Source organism: Coloeus monedula (genome assembly GCF_965178545.1).
Source record: "Coloeus monedula genome assembly, chromosome: 19".
NCBI classification, from domain to species: domain Eukaryota; kingdom Metazoa; phylum Chordata; class Aves; order Passeriformes; family Corvidae; genus Coloeus; species Coloeus monedula.
In genome coordinates, this window is record NC_138799.1 from 5,640,853 (window position 1) to 5,664,159 (window position 23,307).

Sequence of the window (23,307 nt, forward strand, 5' to 3'; positions counted from 1 at the left end):
GCTAGGGACAGATCTGGCGTGGCCTGGCCCCTGGCGGGTGCCCCCGGGCTCGGTGTGCCCCCGGCAGAGCGGAGGGTGCTGGGCGGCTCTCAGCAGCAGCAGTTTGGGCAGGCGGGCACAGGCAGCCCCTCCTTCCCGCAGCCTGCTCCTTGCTGTGGAAAAGGTCGGCTTTCTCCCCAAAACGGCTCCCTCGTGGGACAGACAACGTTTGCTCCCTCTCCCTGGCAGAAGCGAAACCCTATCCCTGTCCTCCGTGCTCCGCTTGGGTTTCTCAGGGCTATTCCTGGCGCTTGGCTCCTTCGCCTCCAGCATTTCCAGCCTCTCTCCATCTTTTTTCCACTCCTTCCCTCCTCTGCTGCCGTCGCTTCCCTGTGCCCTCGCCGAGCGTCCTCCCCGCGGCCCCGCTGCCACGGCTGCTCCCCGAAATGGGCCACCAAGGCGGATTATTGCCATCGCTAATCTGCATTCGCCCTCCCCCAGTCCTCCCCTGCTCCTCCCTTCTCCAAATCGCAGCTGCCCTGGTGCGCGGAGCCGCACGGGCTGCCCGGCCACCCTGGGATGGCCAGCGCCGGGGGAGCCACCGAGCCAGGGCTGGCGTGAGTAGGGGGCTGTGGTGGCCGGGGTGTCCGTGTGGTGGGAGGATGGGTGGCTCCTCCGGCCGTCTCCGCTGGCTGCGTCCTCCTTGGATTGTTTGTTTTTTTTCCATCCCTGCCCTTCCCGTGTCCTTCGGCGGCAGCAGGAGCCGGGAAGCCCGTCCGCGGTGGGTCGGGGTGCTGGGGTTGATCGTCTGGGGGTGACACCCTGCGTGGCCTCTGCTCAGCAGGGAGATGACGCTGGAGGATGGGGACCCGGCGAGGCCGAGGGGACGGCAGGTCAACGGTGAGGTCGGCGGTACCCCCCGGCTCAGGGGGATGGGGGACCCCTCGCTCCGCGTCACGACAGCACCTGGTGGCAGCAGGACAGAGGTGATGGCAGAGGGCTGGGAGTGGGGGCCAGCACTGGGTGACGGGGACGTGACCCCCGGGGGAGCCCCAGAGCGAGCAGGGCAGCCCGAGGAAGCCCTGATGACCGAGCTCTCGGAGCTGGTGCAGAAGGTGGTGAAGAGCAGCAGCTGGTGGGAACGGCACGGTGTGGACATCAGCATCCTTGCCTGCAGCTTCCTCCTGCTCCCAGCAGGTAACCGGGCTCAGTACCCCCCAAACCACGGCCAGGGGAGTCCCCAGGGGTCCCACTGCCTCCTCGTGACTGCTTTGTGCTGGCAGCCTGTTGGCACCTATTGAGGTTGTAGCAAAGCCACAGTAACTCCTTCACCCCGTGACTTGGTGCACCCTGACCCCACAGCGGGTGACAATGACACCCGGGGGACAGCCTGGGGTGTGGGGACAGTGGTATCTGGGGTACAGCCTGGGCTGAGGGGATGGTGCCCAGGCAGATGTACACAGGGCAGGACGGGGGGTGATGTGTCCCACCATGGGACAGGGAAACCGTGGTGGTTTTGGTGGCAATGGCCCTGGCTGTGGTGGGTGCAGGGGAAAACGGTTGGGCATGGGTCTCTGGCTGGAAAGCTGGGACCTTCCCTTGCTTTTGAACTCCTGGGGATGCTGAAATCCTGGCAGGGTCATGACAACAGGGGGATCCCACATCCCAGAGCTGTGGGGTGGGATCGGGCACCTGCAGCACCCGTTGCCATTAAGGCTGGAAGTGGCCAAACCTTCAGCACAAGGGTGAATGTGACTGGTCCAGTCATGAGGGTGATGAGGAGGCAGACTCTGACTTCTGTGGTTTAAATACCTGTAACTATGGCTGAAGAACAGGTTTAGAGCCGTGGCTGGTGTGTTTGGGTGTAGCAACACCTCCAGCCTGGCTCAGAGGGCTGCAGGACATGCATGGCCAAGCTCCTGCCCAGCTGGTTTCTCCACAGGATTCTTGTGCCTGCGGTCAGCCCAGGCCATCCCTTTCTTGGTGGGTGTCCTCACCCTTGGCGTGGTGCATCACACCCTCACCGTCAAGGGCAGCCACCTGGCCAGCCACAATGCCTTGACTGAGTCCAAGTCCTGGGGCAAAGTGTGGGCTATCTTCTTCATTGAGGTGAGTGGGGCAGCCCCCAAAAACACCCCATCAGCTCCTTGCCATGGTGGGGAATGTTTGGAATGGTGGGAATGGTTTCTAATGCTTAACTCTTAAAAGTCCATTTCCAGACTGGTTTGGGGTCTGTGGGGTGCAGAGCATCTCCCCATGGTGCTTCGTTATAGTTCCAGAGCATCTCCCTGGGTTCCTCCCACACAAGCCCAAGCCAGGCAGTGCCCAACCCTGGCACCACAACTTCTCTCTCTTCCCTCTCAGCTCTGCTCATCTTTCACAGTTGAGCAGGCCACCTACAACCATGTGAAGATCCACCACGGCTACACCAACGTCATCGGCCTGGGGGACTCCAGCACCTGGAAGCTTCCTTTCCTGAACCGCTACGTTTACATGTTCATCGCGCCTCTCGCAGTGCCCATCCTAACCCCTCTGGTTGCACTTGGTACGTGTCCCAGGCACCTGGGGACAGGGTGCTGGGTGCAGGGAGCTTGTACTGCCCACCTCACCCAAGGGTCCTGCTTTGTTTGGAGGCATCACATTAACTACACCAGCCCCTGGAGGGACATTGGGCTGCAGGAAAGGCAGGAGATGCTGCACTTGCCCTGGGGACCCCATGTGCTACATCTACTTTCTGCTGATGCTGAGAAAAACCTTCACCATTTCCTCTGCTGAATGTCAAAATCTCTGGCAAAAGCCATAATGAGCCTGAAGCACCCCAAATCCATTCTCCTTTAACTCAGATCTGTGGCCATAATGGGTGTCACAAGTGGGTCTCAGGTTGATCAGAGCATCACATGAGGTGTTTGATGGCTGTGTATGGGGTGCAGGTGTGGGGGGCAGGGGCCAGACATAAAGAGCTTGGGCAGGAAAGGTGATGGTGCCAGAAAACAATTAGGGAGAAGAGCCCAGAGAGCAGTAAGAGGCTGGGGAAGCAAAGCCCTCCAGGCTGCATGACCCAGCTCTGGGCAGTGCCAAATGCATGGACAATGACTTGGCAAATTGTAAGAAATGAAGATGCATCCGAGTCCCCTGAGTGATGATGCACAGCTGGATCTGCTGCCCTGGGGAGGCTCTCAGACCCAAACTCCAGCAGTTCTATAGAGTTTGGGCCAACCTGGAGGATGGGGAAAGTGAGTTCATGGGCTGGGCTGGGCTGTGGGGCTATTGGCACACTGGGCAGCCTGGCTGCTGGAGCAGCAGTGGTGGTAAGGAAACAACACCTCTCCCATGTGCTGCCTCCTCTTCCTTGTGCAGATTTATTGAGGAATGTGGAGTGGAAAGCAGCTCTCCGGACCCTCTGCTGCATGTTTCTGGGGTTTTACTGCCACTACTGGCTCCTGCTCCACGTCTCAGGCTTCCAGTCACCGTGGTCCGCCCTGCTCTGCATGCTGCTCACCCGCTCCCTCCTGGCCCATCCCTACATCCATGTCAACATATTCCAGGTAGAGACCTGAAGCTTCAAGATATCCCAACAGTGCTGGAGACAGGCCAGCCACAACCCAGGGCTGGTGGCAAAGCCCTGATGCTGCTGGCTGGAGCTTGTGTCACCTTAAGGCGAGTGGGTCACCTGCCTTGTGCTGATGTTGTCACTGGGAGGATCAGGCTGGTGGTGCTGGGTGGAAAGTGATGGTCCTTGGAAAATGTCAGGGCAGATGAGTGCAAAGAGTGTGAGGATGATGTCCTCTGCAGTGGCTGGCAGGATTGGGAGGGCTGATGTGGGTTTCAGGTGGTGTTACAGGCCCTGGGATGGGGAGAGGCTGGTGGCTCTAAGTGTGGATGAATTGGGGGAACAGAGCCTGGGAGCTCCTTGGTGGCTCCATGGACAGACGAACACAAGATGGAGTGACTTTAGGGACCAACCCAGCTCTGGGGCTGGCAGAAAGACCCCAAAATGTGGCTCTTCATGCCCACACACAGGCAGAGCTGCCATTGGCTCTGCTGGGAAGAGACTGGGGAGGTGACAGGTGCCACAAGGTGCCCACCCTGCCTCTCCCACAGCACATCGGCCTCCCCATGTTCGCGGCCGACCGCAAACCCAAGCGGATCCACCTTATGAGCCTGGGTGTCCTCAACCTGCCCCGCAACGCCCTCCTTGACTGGTCCTTCGGCCACTCGCTCATCAGCTGCCACGTGGAGCATCACCTCTTCCCCAGCCTCTCTGACAACATGTGCCTGAAGGTGAGATGACCCCACAGGGTGGCTGAGAGTGCTGGGAGGTGACATGGGGATGAGACATCCACCACCTCCCGTCCCCACTGCCAGGCCTGTCTGTGCTGCTCCTTCCCGTGTTGGAAAGCACTCGCTGCTTTGCCACAGCCCGTAACCCACCTCCTGCTATCCCATTCCTGTTTCTCCTGGGTTTCTGCTCCCTGCCCCTTCTCCTGGTCGCAGTTCCAGCCTGCAACAGCCTTTCAGCAGTCCAGGATCCTCCCAGTTATTCCATTGGGAAAGCATCCCCAGAACTGCGCAGTTTTTGGTTCAGACAACATCCAAGCAAACCTCCTATCACTTTGGTCATGCTCTTACTTGCTGCTCTGAGGTGTGGGGTGTGTTTAAAACGTGGGCTCCGAGCACTGCCCTGGCTGGAGGGGATCCCAAGGCAGGTCCACACACTGCCCTTCAGCACAGGATCGCCATTCACTTAATGCTGTGCCCTTGTTTTCAGTGCCCTTTGCTCAAGCTCACGGGGCTGGCAGAACCTACCTCCCCCAAAGGGGTGTTGCAGGGAAGGGGGTAATTAAGTCTGTGGGAACTTCCCAGTCCCATCACCGAGCTGGCTGTGTGGGCACGTGGGGATAACAATGGGTGTGAACGATGAGCATTCGTGGCTGGCTCTCATTAGAAGCCTCATTAGGGCATCTCTCCTAATTCAGAGCCTTACAAAGGCGTTTTGCCAGGGTGAACTCCCTGTGATGCTGCAGCTGGAAACCACCTTCCTCTTAATATTCACAGCAAAGATATTACAGCTGGTGCTGCCTGCTCCAGCCTAGCTTTGGGGATCGGGGATGGGTTTTCTGGGCACGTTTCAGGCACCGTGTACAAACACCAGGGCGTCCTGCACAGAGGTGACGCTGCCTTTGCCTTTGCAGATCAAACCCATCGTCTCCCAGTACCTGAAGCAGAAGAAGCTGCCCTACAATGAGGACACCTACAGCTCCAGGCTCCGGCTCTTCCTCCAGAGATACGAGGAGCTGATGGTCCACGCTCCCCCCATAACGGAGCTGGTGGGCATCCAGTGAGGACCGTGGGGGCCACAGCACTCGGGGGGCTGTTTCCCACAGGGACATGCAGCAGGGATGGTTTTAACAGGACCAACACCTCCACGAAGCCGTGGCGTAGGAAACAGCCCTCCCTGAAGTTTTGCTTTTGGCTAGAAAATGGGGCACGGAGCCACTGCAGGGGGAGAGCCACATGGTGCAACACCAGGGACGGAAAAATCGGGGTCCCCCCACAGTTATTCCCAGCCAGGGCTTAGTTTTATTCACTCTGCTTTCACACCTGGGGAGAGGAAACCTCCCCCATCCGTGGGGGACGCGGCGCCACATCCAGGACATCCAGAACTGAGAAGCACCAGGATCTGTAGGATGGAGCTGCAGCTGTGTGGTCGGGGTCTCAGGGGAGGGGTGGATGGTGGGGAGGGGATTGTGTCACTGCTGCTTGTGCTTTGCCTGACTTTGGGCTAAATCAGTCGCTTCTAGGAACAAAGATTTGGCAAATTCAGCCTTAACACTTTGGGGTGGATTTCCTTTATCATTGGGTTTTGTTGCTGGAGGCAGTCTTACTGGTATCCTGTGGTGCCCAGGGTAGGACTGGGGGAAAGACCCTCACCGCAAGGGTGGTGTCTGCACTGGGGTGCCAGAGGTGACCCCAGACCTGGTCATTGCTGTGGCAAGGATTTATCAGGGCAATCATCTGCCAGAGGCAGGCAGGTGTCCAGGGCTTGGGAGACTTTCCCTATTTAGGGAGGGTTAACTTTGCCCCCTGTGCTGCTGCCAGGGGCCAGGATGCTCCTGTGGCCAGTTCCAGCCTCCTCTGGGAAGCTGTGTCTGGCTTCACCAGGGTCCTCTGCTGTCCCTGACCCACAAGACCGATGACAAAGTCCACCCCAGTGTCACGGTGGGGAGCTGGCAGCAGAAAGGGCAGATGGCCAAACTGGGATCAGCGTGGCTTTGCTCTGAGCCTGGGGTTTTATTCCCTGATTTGAGCTCTCCTCCCATCAGGGCTGGACCCCCACAGTCCCACAATGTGGATTTATAAGGCTGTACAAACAGATGTGTCCCAAGGCACAGGGAGGCTCTGCCCTGCTCCTGGCCTGTGGCAGGGTGATTGTGCAGCAGGCAGTCCATGGTGCTTTACCCCGCTTCTCCTCCACCAAGACCAGGAACATCCTCAGATGCACTGGGGAAGTGTCCCTGTGATGTGGGGCTGGAGCTGGGATGGCCATGGCATTCCTGTGTAGATGATCCAGACTCAGGACAAGGAGGAGTGGCCCTGGGTCCATCCAGTGTGACCCCTTTGGCATCAGAAATGTTGAATTATTGATTTATCCTGGGCTGGTGCCCAGGGAATGCTGATGCACTGATCTGGTGGCATTGCCACCTCTCTCCAGGCCCATGTGGGTCATCGATCCAGGACATTATGAAATATCCAAAGGGCAAATTCCCATCCTTTGAGCATGGGTTAGGCTGGGTGTGTAGGTAGGGGAGCAGCTGGAGGGGTTTGGCCAAACTAAATGGCCTGAATGGTCCCGGGGGTCAAAGACCCTCCCCAGAACTGCCTCCCTGATTCATCTCTCAGTTGAGCATCAGAGAAAAATTAAGATAAATGTGATGAATTAGCAGCATTCCCAGCTCCAGTGAGGGGGTGAGGGCCATTAGAGGTGCTTTTTGTTCAGGCAGGGTAATCTCAACCTCACGTGTTCCCGTTTGAGGGCACAAGATGCTCTTTTGCCCTCTCCTGCTGCAAAGAGATCAGCCCCAAATTGTGCCAAGCACTGGTGGGAGCAACAGCCCTTTTCCCAGCCGGATTTCATGGGTGTTGTTTAACGCAGTGCCATCTAAAGGCGAGCGTTTGCAGGTCCTTCAGCCAGCGGGGGACGGCCTGTGACTTGGGAAACCGGCGCATTATTCCCTGCCAGAACTGCTGGATACAGAAGTTAATGGGGGAAGGGGAGAATTCTGGGAAAAAGGAGGATTCTGACTCCTGTGATTGGAACCCTCCAACTTTAAGCGTTCGTGGATGACCTCTATGGTGATATTTGAAGCCTTCAGCCTTGCCTCTCTGGGCAGGGGGTCGATGACTGCTGTGCTGACCTGAGGATGAGGGGTTGGAGCCGTCGGAATTCCTGGTCCTCACCACAACCCCCCTGAAGGAGCAGCTGCAGAGGGAGGCACAGAGCCAGCTGCCGTTCTCAGCGTGTCTTTGCAGAAAGCCATCAACTCCTTTCCAGGGCCAGGAGAGAGCATGTGGGTTTTATGACCCGTATTACAACCGGCTCCTGGCTGTAAACTCCTCATAGTCTTAATTGCATTTAAAAAGGCCCGTGGAGCACTCGCCTGTGTGCTCTGGCATCTGGCCAACTTTTAAACGTCTGCTGGGCCCGCTGAGCTGATATTTCTGGCTGGTGTGTTGTGCAGAGGCTGAACCAAGATGGGATGTGGTGCTCCTGCCTGGGAGGTGTGAGTGCCAGCATTTGAAATGAGCTGAGTGATGGGGATTAAGGAGGAAATAAGGCAGAGACCATGGGGACGCTGGGCCAGGAGCTCTGTCATTTTTCCACTCTCTCTGGCGTTAATGTTTGACCCTTTATCGAAGGATGCTGTGAGTTTCTCCTGGCAAGAGCAGGGTGGCTGTGCAGCGCATGGTTAAAATCACTCTGAGCTTCTGTTTCCCTCGGTTGACCTCGGCAGCTGGTCGCGTTTTTGGGTGATAAAGGGGCGCAGGCAATTAGCAGCATCAGCGATGATGACGCTGCGAGAGCGCACCGGGTACCGCGGACGGCTCACCATAAAGAGCGGCGGTGCGAACGGCCGCCACACGGCCGCTCCTTCCCCGCTCTCTATGGTATCGCCTCGTTTCCGGTCAGCCTCGATGGAAACGGCGAGCCGCCATTGGCTGCCGGTGCGGGGGCGGGGCCAGGCTGCGGCGGGGGGGCGGGGTTATGCTAAGCAAGGCGCTGTCCGGCCTCACGATTGGTCGGCGGAGAGGAGGGGGCGGGGCCCGGCGGCGGCGGAACCGGGCCTGGGGGGGCCGCATGTGTGAGGGGAGAGCGGGCCGGGATAAGCGGGATAACCGGGGCAGCCGGGGCTGTGGGCCCGGGGGGCTACGAGAACCGCGCCCCGCAGGCCCGTGCGCCAGCCCAGGGGGGACTGAGACGCACGGGGACCCCGGTGCGCGGGGTCGGGGGTCTCGGTTCTGGCGCTCTGGAGCAGCTGACACCCCTCCGGGCACCCCGGTACCGCCGGCCCCGGCCCGGCCGTAAGCGCCAAGGCCCCTGACCAAGGGGTGTTTCCGCCTGCCCGGGTGCGGTGCATCAACCCCGGCCGCTCTGTGCTCCGCTGCGGCCATGGCCGGCGCGAGGGGACGAGCCCCGCCGGGTGGGTGCCGGGCTGCAGGGAGGGGCTGTGCCGGCCCTGGCCGCTCCTGTGGCTTCACTCCCTGCCTGTCCTTGTGCCCTGCAGGTCTGCGGCGGTGGCTGTCCTCGCCTGCCGCGGCGCCTCGGGTCTGCGTGGTGGGCAGCGGCCCCGCCGGCTTCTACACGGCTCAGCACATCCTCAAGGTACCGGCATGGGACCTGGGCACCGAGGGAGGCATCTCTGTGCTGCCTGGTTCTCGGCAGGTTGTGGGGTGGTTTAGTGGGCTCCTGGCCCTGCTCCAGCCGGGTCTGTGTTGTTGTGGGGCTGCTTGGGACAGCCCAGATGCCACAAGGTCCTCCTGGGCCTCTTTTTTTGGGGTAGGTAGTGCTGCTTTCATCCCTGCCCTGTGCCTGGCCCGTCCATTCAGGATTTAGGTTGGTTGCTGCGAGTTCATTCCAGGTGATTTTTCTAGAATCAAATAATCAGCAGGAATCTGCCTCTCTCAGAGCTGTTGTCACCCAGCAGGAATGACATTACCTGTGTGTTAAAAGTGGGTGTGTAGGACGTGCTCTCCTCCCTCCTCCTTCCCCACCGGAATTAAGGCACATGGGTGGTGCTTTACCTTGTGCCTGCAAACTTCAGTGCTCCAGGCAGTCAGGTCTGTTGGGAAATGAGACCTGAACACAGAACTGGGCTGCTGGCACCCTCTAGAGATACAGCAGCTTAACCCCATCATTAAACCGTGCTGTGTTGTCTCTGGAATGTGTTGGAAAATAGCTGTTACTAAGCCTCAGGGACGAATTTCAGGGCTGCTTAATCTTGGGAAGAGGCTGACTCAAAATACAAGATAACAAAAGCCTTGAAGCCAAACATCTGTCTACAGCTCTGACCCTGAGGTGACTCAGCTCAGGGCATGGGCTTCTCTGCTGGGGACTGGGAGATGTCTGGCAGGCCCCCCAGCAGCCAGGGTGCTGCACTGGGAGCTTCCCAGCTGGCCTGGGGGCTCTCTGATCAGCCCCCCGGGTATTGGATCCCACCAGGTTAGTGTGGAAAAGGAGCTCAGGACTGGGTAGGGACATGGAGCCCCACAAGGTGGACTTGATGGTGGTTGGGGATCACTCTGTGCTAGACCTTGTGGTCTGAGCTGGCAGTAACAGGTGCAGCATCATCCTGCTCATGGAAAACTCTGGGCGAGGCTGTTTCTCGTTTGCTGCACCCCCCTCCTGCCCTGCATTTCCCCCAGTGGCAGATGACTGTTGCTAGGCTCCTGTGACCTTTCTGTCCTCATCCCCTGACTGTGACTTTCTTCTCCCACAGCACCATGGCGGGGCCCTGGTGGACATCTATGAGAAGCTGCCTGTTCCCTTCGGGCTCGTCCGTTTTGGGGTGGCCCCAGACCACCCCGAGGTGAAGGTTGGTGCTGGCTCCCTGCCCTTGCCTGTGAATGTGGTGACAGTGGTGGGTGCAGCTGAGGTGGTCACTGTCCTTCCTGGTGCGTCAGGCTCTCTGTGACATGGAGCTGTCACACCAGAGAGGTCCGGATCTCCTCCTTGTCCATGCCACGGACGGGTGACATGGGACACCTGGCATTAGGGCTCTGGACAGCGGGTCAGAACCAGGGGCTTGTGATGGGAGGTGCTGCTCTTGGTGCTGGTCAGCCTGGCCCAGAACAAGGCTGAGGAGCATGGATGGGTTTCTTTGTCCCTGAGCACTTTTTACCAGCAAGATCTCACCTGCTCATTGCTGCTGCTGTTTGCCCCTCAGTCAGTACCCATTCTGGGAACACACAGATCTCCTCATGGGGGCCGTGGAGTTGGGCTGTAGGTGTTCTCCTGGGCAAGGAAAAGCTAAGCCAAAGATTTCCCGACCATTTTCCTTTGCCTGGCAGTGAGTTGTACCCAGGGGTATCTGCTGTATCTGAGCTGGAGTGGAGGTGGTTGGAAGGATAGGACACAGGAGATCCAGACACAGCAATATCTTGCAGCGATTTCCTCTAATCCCTGGAGATCATAAGACCAAAATGCCTGGATCCCTTTGTGCAGAGAGAGGAGGAGTGGACATACTGCAGATGCTGCCCCAGCTGTTACCGTGGTATCTGTCCTGTCCTGTCCTGTCCCCAGGCTGAGTCCATCTGGAGCTGCAGGGGTGGGAGTGGTGGTTTTGCTGTGTAGCCCTGATCACTCAGAAAAAGGTCTGGATGCCATCCTGGCCTGCATCCTCTCTCGAGGCTTTCAGGAAGGGCTGAGATGAGACGCTGGCAGAGGCGGTCGGGTGGGCTGCACACCTCACTTTTGGGAAGTTCTCCCCTGCAGAGGGGTTTATTTTGAGGGGCTGAATGTACTGGTAAGGTCTTGTCCTCCTCAGGTGGGTGCAAAATATGGATTTTTCTTTCACAAAGGGTGGTGGAGAGTCACAGCTGTGCTTATCTTCCCTGTGAGTTATCTCTGGCTGTTGGTAGATAAGAGTCTCAGAATAGCTTGACTGGGATGAGACGGTGAAGCATCTCAAGGCTGGAGGGGATGGGGACAGGGATCTCCTGCTGGCAGTAGGCCTTGTCCCTGGCTGTGGGACATAACTCCAGGTCTGTGCTCTCTGCAGAACGTGATCAACACCTTCACGCAGACGGCGCGCTCGGAGCGCTGCGCCTACTACGGGAACGTCACCGTGGGGAGGGACGTGATGGTGCCGGAGCTGCAGCAGGCCTACCACGCCGTGGTGCTGGTGGGTACCCACCACCTTGGTGCCCCAGGGGTCCTGGGAAAGGTCTGCAGGGTTATTCCCCACTAGGATCTTGGGAAGAGTGTTTGGGTGAGGTGTTTCTGGGTGCCCTGTTATCATGGGAAGCTCTTCCCAGCCTTGGGACAGCTCAGGGATTGTCCGAAGTCCTTGCAGGGGGAGTGTGTGCTGGAGCTTGGCATTGAGTGCAGGTCTCTGAAACCTCTCCCTATGCTGGCCAGTGCTTATTTCAGCCTGCCATGCATTTGTCCTTGCTGCTCAGTCCTCAGCTTGTCATGCTCTGCCTTGGACCAAGGACGTCAAATTTGGCTCTGGAGCCCAGGATGATGAGGTGGATGAAGCCCCTCTGCTTGGGCTGTGTTTAGCCCTTCCACTGAGTATCCCAACCCTTGGCATGGGATATCACAGCCATGCAGCAACCCTGGCAGCAGCTGGAAGGGGAGATTTGTGTTTTGGTGTCCAACCCTGCACATGGTGACATCTCTGACTGTCTGCTCCCTCCTCAGAGTTATGGTGCTGAAGACAGCCGGGTCCTGGGGATCCCAGGGGAGAACCTCCCTGGTGTTTACTCAGCCCGATCCTTCGTGGGCTGGTACAACGGGCTGCCCGAGAACCGGGACGTGAGTACGGCCCTGTGCTTCCCTGCCCTTCCTCCCATCCTTCTTCCCATCCCAACACAGGCATTCAGCTCCAGATTAAGTCCTGAAAGGCCTGCAATTGGAAAAGATTAGCAGGAGCCATGTTAAATCCTTCTTAGATGGTAGAAATGTGAACAATTTGCACATCAGTGAGAGAGGATTAGCTGGCTCTGCACGTTGGCAGCACATTTTGGCAGGGCCAGATGGGAACCTGTAGGGGTGATGCTCTGCTTCCTGAGGAGGCTTTTTGGCCAAAACAGCTCCTGGTCCCAGGAGAGCAGGCAAGGTGGGAAGAGGGATCGTGTGGGGTGCCTGGGGCGGCTCTGTTGCTGTCTGCCTGGGGAGGAGGCTCGTGTGGAGTTTCCCCATCTGCATCACCTCTTTCTGAGGCAAAGCAGCGTGGAAGGGAATTTGGGTGGTAGGAGAGGGTCTAAAGGGCTGGACATCATGGAGGCCATGTGGATTCAGTCACAGCTGGGTCTCTCCCCACAGCTAAAGCCTGACCTGAGCTGTGAGACGGCGCTGATTCTGGGTCATGGCAATGTGGCACTGGACATTGCCCGGATCCTCCTGTCTCCACTGCAGCTCCTCAGGGTGAGTGATGGGTCCTTTGCACCATGAGGGCAGCTCAGGCCCCAAATTCCCTCCCTGCTGGGTGGCTGCTGGCTCCCACCCGTCTCCTGGTCAAAGACAGACTCCCCTGCCTTTGGGATCTTTCCCCAGGGAAGGCTGCTGCCTCTCGGGTGCATCCATGGATTCACAGTCTGTAGGGAGTGATCCAAGGCTGTGGTCATGCCTTGGGTGATGCTGCAGAACCCTCTGGATTGCTCTTCTGGCATCCAAAAAGTTGGAAATCGAGCATCATCCCTTGCTTTCCCATGAGAAGCAAAAGAGGAGCCGCATTCCCTCTTCTGCCACCAAACTGGAAACTTCTGCTGGGGTTTATCTTTTCCTACTGGAGCTGAGGGCAGCAGTCTGGTTTCAGCTGGTGGCACTGGGCAGACTGGGGCACCTCATCCCTACAGACAGCTGGGAGCTGGTGTGCACCAGCTGCTGCCCCAGATGTTGGCAGCAAAGGCTTTCCCTCTGGGAGAAATGCCACGAGGTTTGTTACAGCTGTGCAACAACTTCCTGTATTAATATCTAAATTTTTTAAAAAACCCCCAAACTTGGAGGCTCTGCCAACCAGTGACTAAAGCCAGCTGGGAGCTGTGCTGCAAAAGACATGGCACTGGAATGAGTGCCAGGGTGGGCAGGAATGGTTTATCCTGGTTACCTGGTGTCCCTCCCATCTTGTTTTCTCTGGAAAAGATCGTGCAATCTAGATAAACACACATGACTGAAACAGAGCACAGGATTTCTGTGAGGTCCCAGTGCCAGGCTGAGGCCTGGCTGTGCTTGTGCTGGAGCTGCCTGGGGCAGGCAGGTGGTGATTTGAGCTGTGGGTTGCAGCTGGTTTCAGGCAGAGCCTGTATATCCTGAGCTGGGAAGTCACCTAACAGCATCTGCAGGCACCTCAGAATGGAGCTCACTGGAGGGCTTTGCTCTGTTAGCCCCAAGGTGAACCTGCTGGGTGGATCCCCCGAGGCAGTCAGGGAGTGCTGGCTCGTTACCTCTGGTGCATTATGGCCTCAGAAGGAACATTCAGTGATGAGGGACCAGCTGTGCAAATAGCTCTGTGCAAAGGGAGATGACTTGTTTCCCGTCCTCCCCGGGCTCTCTGCATGCACAGCCAGCTTTTCTGCTGATTTTTCACCTTCAGAGGCTGTGCCTTCCCCCCAGCTCCCTCCAGATCTGCCCTCGTCCCACTCTGCTGTCTCTGTTTTGCAGAAGACAGACATCACTGACAGCTCCCTGGCAGCTCTTGCCTGCAGCAAGGTGAAGCGTGTCTGGCTGGTTGGCCGGAGGGGACCTCTCCAAGTTGCTTTCACCATCAAGGTGAGGCTGGAGGTGCTGCTGTTTCCCAAAGTTGAGCCCCAAACTGCTCTGGTGGGGAGAGGTGGTTTGAGGGTGAGTGTGGATCCCAGGCATCCTCCTTCCTGCACCCATTTCCTGGCTCGTAGCCTGGACTGCTGAGGGAGGGGCTCTGGGGCTGTTGGATGTCCTCTCTGCTGGAGGTAACATTTTCCTGCCCACAATTCCCAGGAGCTGCGGGAGATGATAAACCTGCCTGGTGCCAGAGCTGTCCTGGACCCTGCTGACTTCACAGGCCTTGAAAATGCTGTTAAAGGTGAGGGAAGTGTGCCATGCCCCTCCAGACAGGGAATCACCTTGGCAGGTGAGCATCCAGGAGCGATCTGGAGGTGCTCAGAGTGCACATCAGAGAATCTCTTGTCCTCTGCTTAATGCCTGGCTCGTGCAGGCTCAGTGACCATGGTGTGTCACGTCCTCAGAGTGCCAGGAGGCACCAAGACAAGGGAACATTGTGTATCTCTGTTTGTGCAGCCACTCAGTGCTTACAACCTGAGTGATGAGGGCAGGAGACTCAGGAGGGCTGAGGGAACCTTGCAGGGGAGATCCCAAGGCTGTTGATTTAAGAGTTTCCTGTAAACCTAAAAAGAAAACACTGAGTTCAAGGGTGTCCAGAGACCTGCTCTTCTCCACAGGCTGCTGCCTCCAAGCACCAGCAAGACAGGAAATTGCAGACTTTGATTTGTGTGTCCCACTGGCCTCAAGCCTCAGGAGGTCCCCTGGTCACTTTGACTTGCAGTTTGTCTTCTCAAAGGTGTCAGACTCCCACCAACATGACAGACTCATACTGACACTGCCCTGACGCGGCCTTGGCCCCGTGCTGTGTCCCAAGGGGCTTTTACTGATTCCTGTTTCGACGATTTCTCTCTTTTCCTAGATGCTCCCAGGCCCAGGAAGCGACTGACTGAGCTGATGATCAAAACAGCCCTGGATAAGCCAGTGGGGGTGCAGGAAGGGGCAGCAGCCCCTCGGGCGTGGGGGCTGAAGTTCCAGCGCAGCCCCCAGGAAGTTCTGCCCAGTGCTGATGGGAGGAGGGCGAGGGGCGTCCGCATGGCCCTGACCCGCCTGGAGGTACCAGGGGGGCTGGTGTGGCCCTGGGAAGCTGGGATGGAGCAGAACACTGTTGCATCCCTTGGGAATCTCTCCAAGGACAGCTCTGTGTTCCCTGTGTGGCTGGAGTGGCCTCTGGCAGGCTCTCAGGGGATCTGGTACCAACAAGAGCTTCTGGTACCACCAGGAGTTTTTCCACAGGGAGCTCCTTCCCTGATGCTGCTTTTAGCAAATATCCAGGGGTCAAAGATGCCAAAGGGGACTGGAGGGGGCTGCTGCTCTGCAGTGGTGACTGGGGTGGTCAGCAGCCTTTTCCTCCCTCTCTCAGGGCTCGGGTGAGTCTGCCAAAGCCATTCCCACTGGAGATGTGGAGGAGCTGGAGTGTGGGCTGGTGCTCAGCAGCATTGGCTACCGGAGCCTGCCACTGGACCCGGCTGTGCCCTTTGACAGCCAGCATGGGGTCATCCCCAACAGCTCGGGCAGAGTGGAGGGTGTCCCAGGTCTGTATCCACAGGGATTTGCATGGGACATGCTGAGCACAGTGGGTGGGTTGGGGGCTTTGGGGTGGGAAGTTCATTCACCAAGGGGATGGATATTGCACGCCTTAGAGGGTGGAAGCTGGGGAAATGCTGCCTCCGTCAGGAGTTAAGAGCTGGCCACTCTCCATCTCTTTTTAGGATTGTCTGGTTTAACACAGGGGGGTTTTACTGGATGCTGTTAACTGAAGTGACACAGCCCATGCAGCTGCTTAGTGCTGATCTGCAGGCACACAGATTCCTGCCACAGCACTGTCTAAGGGTCTGTTCACACCACCAAGGTGGGGAGCAGGGCAAGGACTTGCAGCCAGAAGGGTCTGAGGGCATGTGCTGACCCCAGCCTGGCTGCTCCATGTGCCCCTGCAGGTCTGTACTGCAGCGGGTGGGTGAAGAGAGGACCCACGGGCGTGATCATCACCACCATGAACGACAGCTTTGACACTGCCCAGTCTGTGCTGGAGGATCTCCAGCGAGGTGTGCTGGATATATCCCCCTCCAGAGAAGGCTTTGGGGTCGTGGAGAGCATCCTGCGCAGCCGAGGTCAGTGCAAGGCTTGGTAGCAGCCAGCAGGAGGGTTCAATGCAGCCAGACTCCTCCTGGATCTGTGAGGGAGCAGAGTCTGAACCATGGGAATGGATTTTGCTGCTGTTTCGATGTTCCAAAACCCAGGGAGAACAGGACTTGAATTTTCTCAAATATCTGTGTCATTGCTAAGGTTAATGACCACTTTCTGGGAAGGGCCATTAAAAGCAGCACAGACCTTGGGTAAAATGTCACTGTCAGCTGCCGAGACAGTGAGCTATTGCTCTTGAGTGGTTTTCCTAGTAATCCTTCCAAGCAAGTTAGGGGAAGGATTAAAATGCCCAGGAGAGTAATTTCTTGTAGCCGTGTTTAAAGACATTCAATTAAAGTGTGTGTGTGTTTTGCCTCTTAAACTGTCTGAGGTTTAACAGTGAGCTGGAAGCATTTTGTCCCCTGAGGTGGTTTGTGCTCGTGGTTGTTACGGCTCACAAAGGTCTGACTGATCCGAGCCGACTGGAACCTGCCATCCCTCTCCTTGTGGCGTTAGAAATTATTTCTCCTTTGCGAGGCTGAGCTCTGACACCGTGTCGGAAAAGGGCAGCTCTGCTGCCACATCGGGGCCCTGCCAACGGGGAGGTGAGGCTGAACTTGTTCTCACCTGGTTAAGTTCTCTCTCCCGTCTCTCACCATCACCCCAGGGGTCCGTCCTGTTTCCTTCTCGGACTGGGAGAAGATTGACGCTGCTGAGGTGGCAAGAGGCAAAGCTGCTGGCAAACCCCGGGAGAAGATCGTGGATCCCGCGGAGATGCTGCGGATCATCGGCCACTAAGGCAGCAGTGGTGGGAATGTGGCACTGCTCCAGGGGTACCATCCTGGGGCAACACCAGTGGGTCATGAGCAGAGCCTGGGAGCCCAGGGCTTGTGCCTGGGGCTGGTGGTGGCTCCAGAGGGGTGTGTGACACTGGGGCCTCTCTGGTAACGATGAACTCTGGGTTCCCAAAATCTCAAGACCTGAGGCTGCTGGCTGGCCCCACATCCCTGCAGCCAGCTGCCATTCCTGGGGGTGATTCTTGTCGTGTCCTTGGAGCATTAATGAATCATGTACTGCAGGTGAGGGGAGGTGTGTGTGCACCTGGGGGACTCCTGGCCAGCCACTTTCCTGTGGCAAGTCGCATGGAGAAGCTTCCCTGTGTCTTGCTGCCTCCCCTTTAGCCACCAGCCAAATGGCTTTGTTGCCTTGTCATTTGTGCCAGAGCAGGCATCTTTTAATAATGATTGTCTTTTTAAATAAACCATTCCAGGGAAGCCAAAACAGACCTGCTACTTGAGTCTGGCTTCTTTGTCTGCCACTGCCTTAACCTCGGAGCAGCCTCTAAGTGCTGCAGCTCCTGCAACATCCCAAGGCAAGGCAGCTCTGGGTGCTCTCCACTTGTGAGCTCTATACAGGCAGAAAAGGGCATTAATTTGCTTTCTGCCTCCCACAGTTAAATCCTGGGTTCTGTCTTATGGGGTAGGTTGGGATAACAAGCATGTAATTGCTTTGTTCCGGATCAGGAGGGGTCCTGTGTCCATCAGTACCTGCCAGTGCTGACTGGTGCAAGCAGTGCCTTGAGCTCTTTGTCTCCTTTCACTGGTGAGGTTATTTTTCTGGCCTGTGTGTTTTGAAGCTTATTAAATGCTTCTCTTAGCCCAGATTGCCTACAGTGACGGTGTCAGGTTTTAAGCCAGATTACAAGCCGTGAGCTGTAATCTCTTCTTTATCCGTGGCGCAGGGGCAGCGTCAGCGGGGCCCCTTCCCTGGCTGTCCCTGACCCCCCCGTGCTCCCTGCCAGAGCACTGCAGGATTGCAACCCCTCCTCCCTGGCCTGTGGAAATGGTGACGGTGGCAGTGGCTCTGTGATGGAGGCAGAGGGTAAACCCACCTCAGCCCAGCCCTCTCTCACGGCAGAGGACTTGCCCACAGGGCACTGTTCTCCCACCTCATCTCTGTCTCGACTCAAGGAAGGGAGATCTCTGACTTCTCCCTATTTAAATCTCATTTGCAAGCTCATTAAGAAACTCAGGAAATGTGATAATGGGAACTCGTACTCAAACGTGCAATAAAGCTTTTGTGGAACAGCTGCTTGTGTGATGTGGCTCTCCTTACGTCTCGCGGCTGATGCAGTCCTAATGCTGAACTCTTGAGCAGGAGATTACATCAGTGCTGCTTTCTGAGGTGATTCAGAGCTTTGGCAAGGGGGGTGTGGAGGCGAGGGGGGCTGCACCTACCATGGGGAGCAGCAGTTCAGGTTGACAGCCCAGCCAGGAATGTGATGGCAAAGGGGTTGTTGTGGCTGCATCAAATCTGAAGGTTTTGGGAAGAGAGAAGACGGCTCCTCCCCAGGGTTTTCTTCCACATCGCCTTGACTGTTGATGCCAGGGTGCTTTTGTAGCCTTGGTAAAGGCCACCGTGCTCGCGCTGAGCCTGGCACACGGCTGTTCCCAAGCTGAGGATGCTTCAGGGTGGTTTTTGGGCTGTGATAACAGATTAATGGGAGTGTCTGTCCTTGCTGAGCTCAGTGACCTTGTTCAACCCTGAACTTGGCCAAGGCCCTGGGGTTAATGCTGGTCTGTGGGAAAACCATGGGATGATGAAGGTCAGTGAAGGACAGGGGACTGAGCCTCCTGGGCAGAGGGAGGATGGTTACAATCGTGTAAATTCTTATTCAACCCCTCCAGCTCCCCTTCCTCTGCCGCCTACGCTCCCAAGCCCCAGCCCCGTGTCCCGGTTTTTCCAGCCTCCCCATCGCGCTCCTTGCTCTCCGTCCTCCTGGGGGCAGCGGGATGCATCCAGCACCGGGAAGGGAAGGTCCCTGTCCCCGGCCGCCGTGTCGTTAGATGGCGCTGGGAGGCCGTACCGGGGAGCGGAGGGGCAGGGAGGGCAGGGGGGTGACCTGGCACCCCCGGGCCGGGGGGGTCTCAGCGCTCCTGCTGCCCGCCGGGGTTCCGGGCAGCCTGGGGGGCTCTCGCAGGCTCCCGCTCGCATTCGGGTTCTGCTTTTAGGCATGAATAACCTTGTGTTTGCTCCAGGTGTGTCCCCACCGCGGAGGTGAGAGAGGGCAGCCTCGCTGGGCAGCCGTCCCCTCGCCCTCCGCTCTCCCGAGCTGCCAGAGGAGCAGCTCCGAGGCAATTTTCTGACGCAGGTGAGGAGCTGGGAAGGCGATGCTGTGACTGACACCCGTCTGCTGTTGGAAAGAGGCCTGAAAGTCTTCGCTGCCAGCTCTGCATGTGGATTGCCCCGCTCGGATGAGTTATGGCTCAGCTTAGCTTTAATGAGGCTGCACAAAGCTGCTGGAGGTCAGCATCTGGTGAGCGATAGCCTGGATGAGCAGGACATGGCTCCCTGCTCCGTGCTCTCCTTGCTGTCTGTGTGCTTCTCCGGGCTGGCTGTGGGGCACAGCTTGTCACACTGTGGGCTGATGCCATGGTTTCGTTGGGGTCTTTGCAACTTCCTCTTGCTGCTTTGCACTGCCGTGCCTCAGTTTCCCTGTCTGAAAGACTGTCCAGGCAAGCTCTTCGTTGCTCGTGGGCTCCTGCCTTGGAGTAGCAGGTCTGACACATCCCAGAAGCTCCTGTTGATGCTGCGTTTTCCAATCACTCCCAGAAGACAAGTGCAGATCTCTCACTGGCTTTGCTAGTTGACTGCCTGCTGAAGTTGGCCTTTTCCAACAAGTATTTAGAGCCCACGAAGCAGGAGGTTTCCTGCGCTCTGGAATAAGGGAAGAACCAGCTTGAGTTGGATCTCTGGCCTGGCACTGAGGAGCTGTGTTGCTCTTTAAAAGCCAGCTCACGCGACCAGAAAAATGGTTGAAAAGGCTTTTCCCCAGCGTGGCTAATACACGATTTCCCAGCCCCATCCCCGGAGCTGGCGTGGCGCAGAGGCGGTGTCCGGCTCTACGCCGGCCCCTCGCCGCGTGAATCACCGAACTGCGGCACCCGCTGCCGGGAGCCCGGGCGAGTCCGTCTGCGCCGGGGCCTCGCCGGGAACAGATGGCTCCGGAGAGTGCTGACTTCAGCGCCTTGGCTGAGCACAGCACCGGCCCCTGCCTCAACCCACCCTCGCTGCTTGCTCTCCCGGGCACATCCCTCATGTTCTTTTCTCCTCCAGATCCATCCCCAGCCCTGGGCAGGGGTGGAGAACATCTTGGCGTACCAAGCTCCGGGGTCTTTGGAGCGGGATACCAACCCCACTGTGCCCAGGAAGCCACTTCACGCCAGAGACATCATCATCCCTTCTCCCAGAGGACCCCAAGCATGTCCTTGACTCCAGACCCACCAGAGGTTCATGGTTTCCACTCTCAGTCTTACAGATCCAGCCTTGCCAGGGTTCTGCACTCGCCAAAGTCTTGCTTGTGGTTGAAGGGTTGTGCAGGGTCGGGTAGAGGTGCTGTAAGCCCAGATGTTTTCCCTCTGCTTGGGATGAATTACTTTGGAAATTGGGACTGCATGAGCCCATTTCCCAAGGTCAAGAGAGGAGCAGAGGTGTAGGAGATGTTTCCAAGCAGCTGTTTCCAGGAGTTATTTAGGGATACGACAGAGGCAAATAAAGTTGTTGGCGGGTGATGGCTGGTTACGCCCCAGAAAGAAGCGATTTCCTCCCTTCCTGGGAAATTTCCATTTCCAGCAGCTTTGTCTGCCTTATCCCCAACCTCTGGGGCAGCCCTGCAGGCACACAGCACCCCAGGGGGAGGAATTATCCCTGCAGGGATGAAACCATCCCTGTTTATTTTTGCTCCCTTAATTACTGTGAGGGTAGGACATGGTGGCAGCAGAGCGGAGCTGTGCCAGATCGGAGCTGCGCCGGATCCGTGCCAGACATGCACCGTGCACAGCACCATCCTCGTGACTTCTGTCCCACCTTTCTCCTTGCTCCACTCTCTGCCTTGATTGTTTTTATGGCTGCTGGGGATCCAAGACACTGGCCAGCTCTGTGTGATTATTTAAACACCGAAGCCCTGAATTCTCTAGGGGATGGAGCAGATAGGGGAGGTGGGGAAAGAGGGGTGGTCCTGTCAGCTCAAGGTGGCACAGGGTGGAAGAAGGTGATCTACACCTATGTTTACTTCTTAAGTGAGACCCAGCAGGACAGGGTCAGGTGGGTCCAGGAATAGGAGCAGCTTGGCTCAGATCTTAATTTTTGGCCAGACTTCTTGGGAAGGGGAGGTTGGCAGCCAACAGGAAGGATTGGGATGGATGCAGGACCGGGACAAGTGCAGGGCAGGGAATGGGTGTAGGTCCATGGCCAAATCTCATGTGTCACAAGTGTCACCAGCAAGACTCAGCTCTGGCAGAGGGACCTGTGGGCATCTGATGTCAGATGCCATTAGTGGGATGCAGATGCCTGTGGGGACAGCCCAAGAGGGCTGTGTCACCCAGATGCCACCCTGCCTTTCCAGGGACAGATCTGGCTTTGTGCTGGCAGTGCACAGACGCAGGTCCTTCCCCAGGTCCTGGTTTAGGATGCACATGGGTTAGAAACCTTCAGCTGACTTTCTCCTAGGAACAGGAGGCTGATGCTGGGGTTTGCCCCACAGAGCTGGAGAGACCAAAGCCTTGGTGTGTTGCTCTCGTGGCTGGGGATGTGCCCTGGGGTGGATGCTTTGAGTAGGGTCTGTGGTGCAGGTTTATGCGGGAGGTGGGGGCTCCCAGAGGCTCTGCCAGGCTGGAGTTCTGGGGGAACCAGAATGGAGGGGGCTGGGCCAGGCTGTGGGGCTTTTCCCCAGTTTAGGATGTGGGATGCCAGTGGGGTTGCCGTGGGTTCTGAGGAGTCTGCATGGAGCCCAGGGCACTTCTCTGACTCTGGTGTTGGCCTGGATGGACCAGTGCAAAGCTGGACAAACATCAGGGTCCCAACACGACCCTTCCACATTCCTCTTGCTCCCCTGGCCCGGCTGCCAGCGAGCTCTTCCCTGCAGGAGGTGGCTGCACACCAGGAGCTGTCGGAGCACAGTGCCTTGCATTTATCAACCTGCTTACAGAGCCTCCTGCAAGAGGAGATGCCAGGGAAAGGTAACGAGGCAGTGGAGAAGCTGGCTGAGCTCCCTTTTGCTGAGACTGTGCCGTGGTTAAGGGACAAGCTGGGATGCCGAGGGTCACACACTGGGGCACTACCACAGCAGTGGGAGGGAGGACGAAGGTGGAGACAGGCACTTTGTGCCCGTGCTGTTGCCACCCAGCCCAGAAAGCTGGGCAAAGAGGGCACAGCATCCCCTGAGAGAGTGGCACCAAGGGGCTGGGGAAGCAAGAGGAAAAGTGCAGTTGCATTTCCTGGGGTTGTGGGCTTCATCTTGGGATGCTATTGGTGCTTGTGTTTCAACCTGGACTTTTGTAGCCATCAGGGCACTTTTAAAAAAATATAAAAAGGACTTTAGGTGTTTAAATGCACAAATGAATTATTTTGATGATGCAGAACAGCCCCCACAGGCTGCATCGTGTCTGGTGGCCCAGACCCAGCAGCAGGTTGGATTTGGGAATTTACTGCATTTTCACCCAAAAAAATGTTGGGGGTTTTTGTTTTTTAAGACATTGAAGGACTTGGCCAGGAAAGCTGCAAACCTGGAGTTGGGCTCTCGGTGCAGCTGCTCACTGTGAGCCACTGGACCCAGTGGAGAGGAGATGTGGCTGAGGGGCCTGGCATGAGAGTGTCACCACCAGTCCTTGCCCTCCACTGCTTGTCCCCACTGCAGACACCTTCCAGCTGTGCCCAGTTGTGCACCAGACTTGGGGTTGTCTCTGTCTCACGTGTGGGGATTGGGCTCGGATGGGGATCAAATGTCCCATGGGATGGGGATGCTGGGGAGTCATGGATGTGATGGTGGAGCTGGGTATTATCCCAGGTGTGGGGTTGCTGTTGCCCCCCTCAATCCACCTGGAAGCTCTGCTGGGAAATATTTGTGAGCCAAGACCCTCTGAGGGATCCAGTCCAGGGAGCAGCCACTCATGGGAGAGATAGATGAAGACCCTGAGCTGCTGGAGAAGCAATAAATATGTGGGAACAGCTCAGTGCTTCTATGCCAGCCCCAAGGAACCAGATCCCTGGGAAACTGATCCCCCAGGCCCTGTCACACTGGATCATGAAGGCAACAGAAAGGGTTAAATGCAGCCGCTGCTTCCTTCAATGTTAAACCCAAGATCGGCCCTTTTGTAGTCCTAGGAGAA

At 57.3% G+C, this 23,307-nt stretch overlaps 2 protein-coding genes across 3 annotated transcripts; both read left to right on the plus strand.

Annotated features, from left to right (window-relative positions):
• The first annotated feature begins 343 nt into the window (after positions 1-343).
• On the plus strand, positions 344-5,682 carry FADS6 (fatty acid desaturase 6). 2 transcript variants are annotated; one of them, XM_082294360.1, is made up of 7 exons: positions 344-596; positions 821-1,176; positions 1,922-2,088; positions 2,344-2,524; positions 3,337-3,524; positions 4,081-4,260; positions 5,172-5,682. In XM_082294360.1, exons 1-7 carry the CDS (start codon positions 559-561, stop codon positions 5,319-5,321), a joined length of 1,260 nt encoding a protein of 419 aa, XP_082150486.1. In that variant the 5' UTR covers positions 344-558; the 3' UTR covers positions 5,322-5,682. The 2 variants fall into 2 exon arrangements, with proteins under 2 accessions (XP_082150486.1, XP_082150487.1); XM_082294361.1 differs by having other exon boundaries at positions 824-1,176.
• Positions 5,683-8,323: 2,641 nt separating this feature from the next.
• Positions 8,324-18,167, plus strand: FDXR (ferredoxin reductase). Its single transcript, XM_082294000.1, has 12 exons — positions 8,324-8,678; positions 8,763-8,860; positions 9,975-10,070; positions 11,256-11,378; positions 11,900-12,013; positions 12,524-12,625; positions 13,862-13,969; positions 14,177-14,261; positions 14,880-15,073; positions 15,381-15,552; positions 15,955-16,128; positions 16,809-18,167. The coding sequence occupies exons 1-12, from the start codon at positions 8,648-8,650 to the stop codon at positions 16,937-16,939; spliced, it is 1,428 nt and encodes a 475-aa protein (XP_082150126.1). The 5' UTR covers positions 8,324-8,647; the 3' UTR covers positions 16,940-18,167.
• Positions 18,168-23,307: the final 5,140 nt, after the last annotated feature.

Coding starts and splice junctions, on each gene's coding strand:
- FADS6 (XM_082294360.1), top strand. CDS start 559: ATGGCCAGCGCCGGGGGAGCCACCGAGCCAGGGCTGGC. Junction 2,525..3,336: donor AACCCCTCTGGTTGCACTTG/GTACGTGTCCCA, acceptor TTCCTTGTGCAG/ATTTATTGAGGAATGTGGAG. Junction 3,525..4,080: donor TCCATGTCAACATATTCCAG/GTAGAGACCTGA, acceptor CCTCTCCCACAG/CACATCGGCCTCCCCATGTT.
- FDXR (XM_082294000.1), top strand. CDS start 8,648: ATGGCCGGCGCGAGGGGACGAGCCCCGCCGG. Junction 14,262..14,879: donor CCTTGAAAATGCTGTTAAAG/GTGAGGGAAGTG, acceptor CTCTTTTCCTAG/ATGCTCCCAGGCCCAGGAAG. Junction 16,129..16,808: donor GAGCATCCTGCGCAGCCGAG/GTCAGTGCAAGG, acceptor CCATCACCCCAG/GGGTCCGTCCTGTTTCCTTC.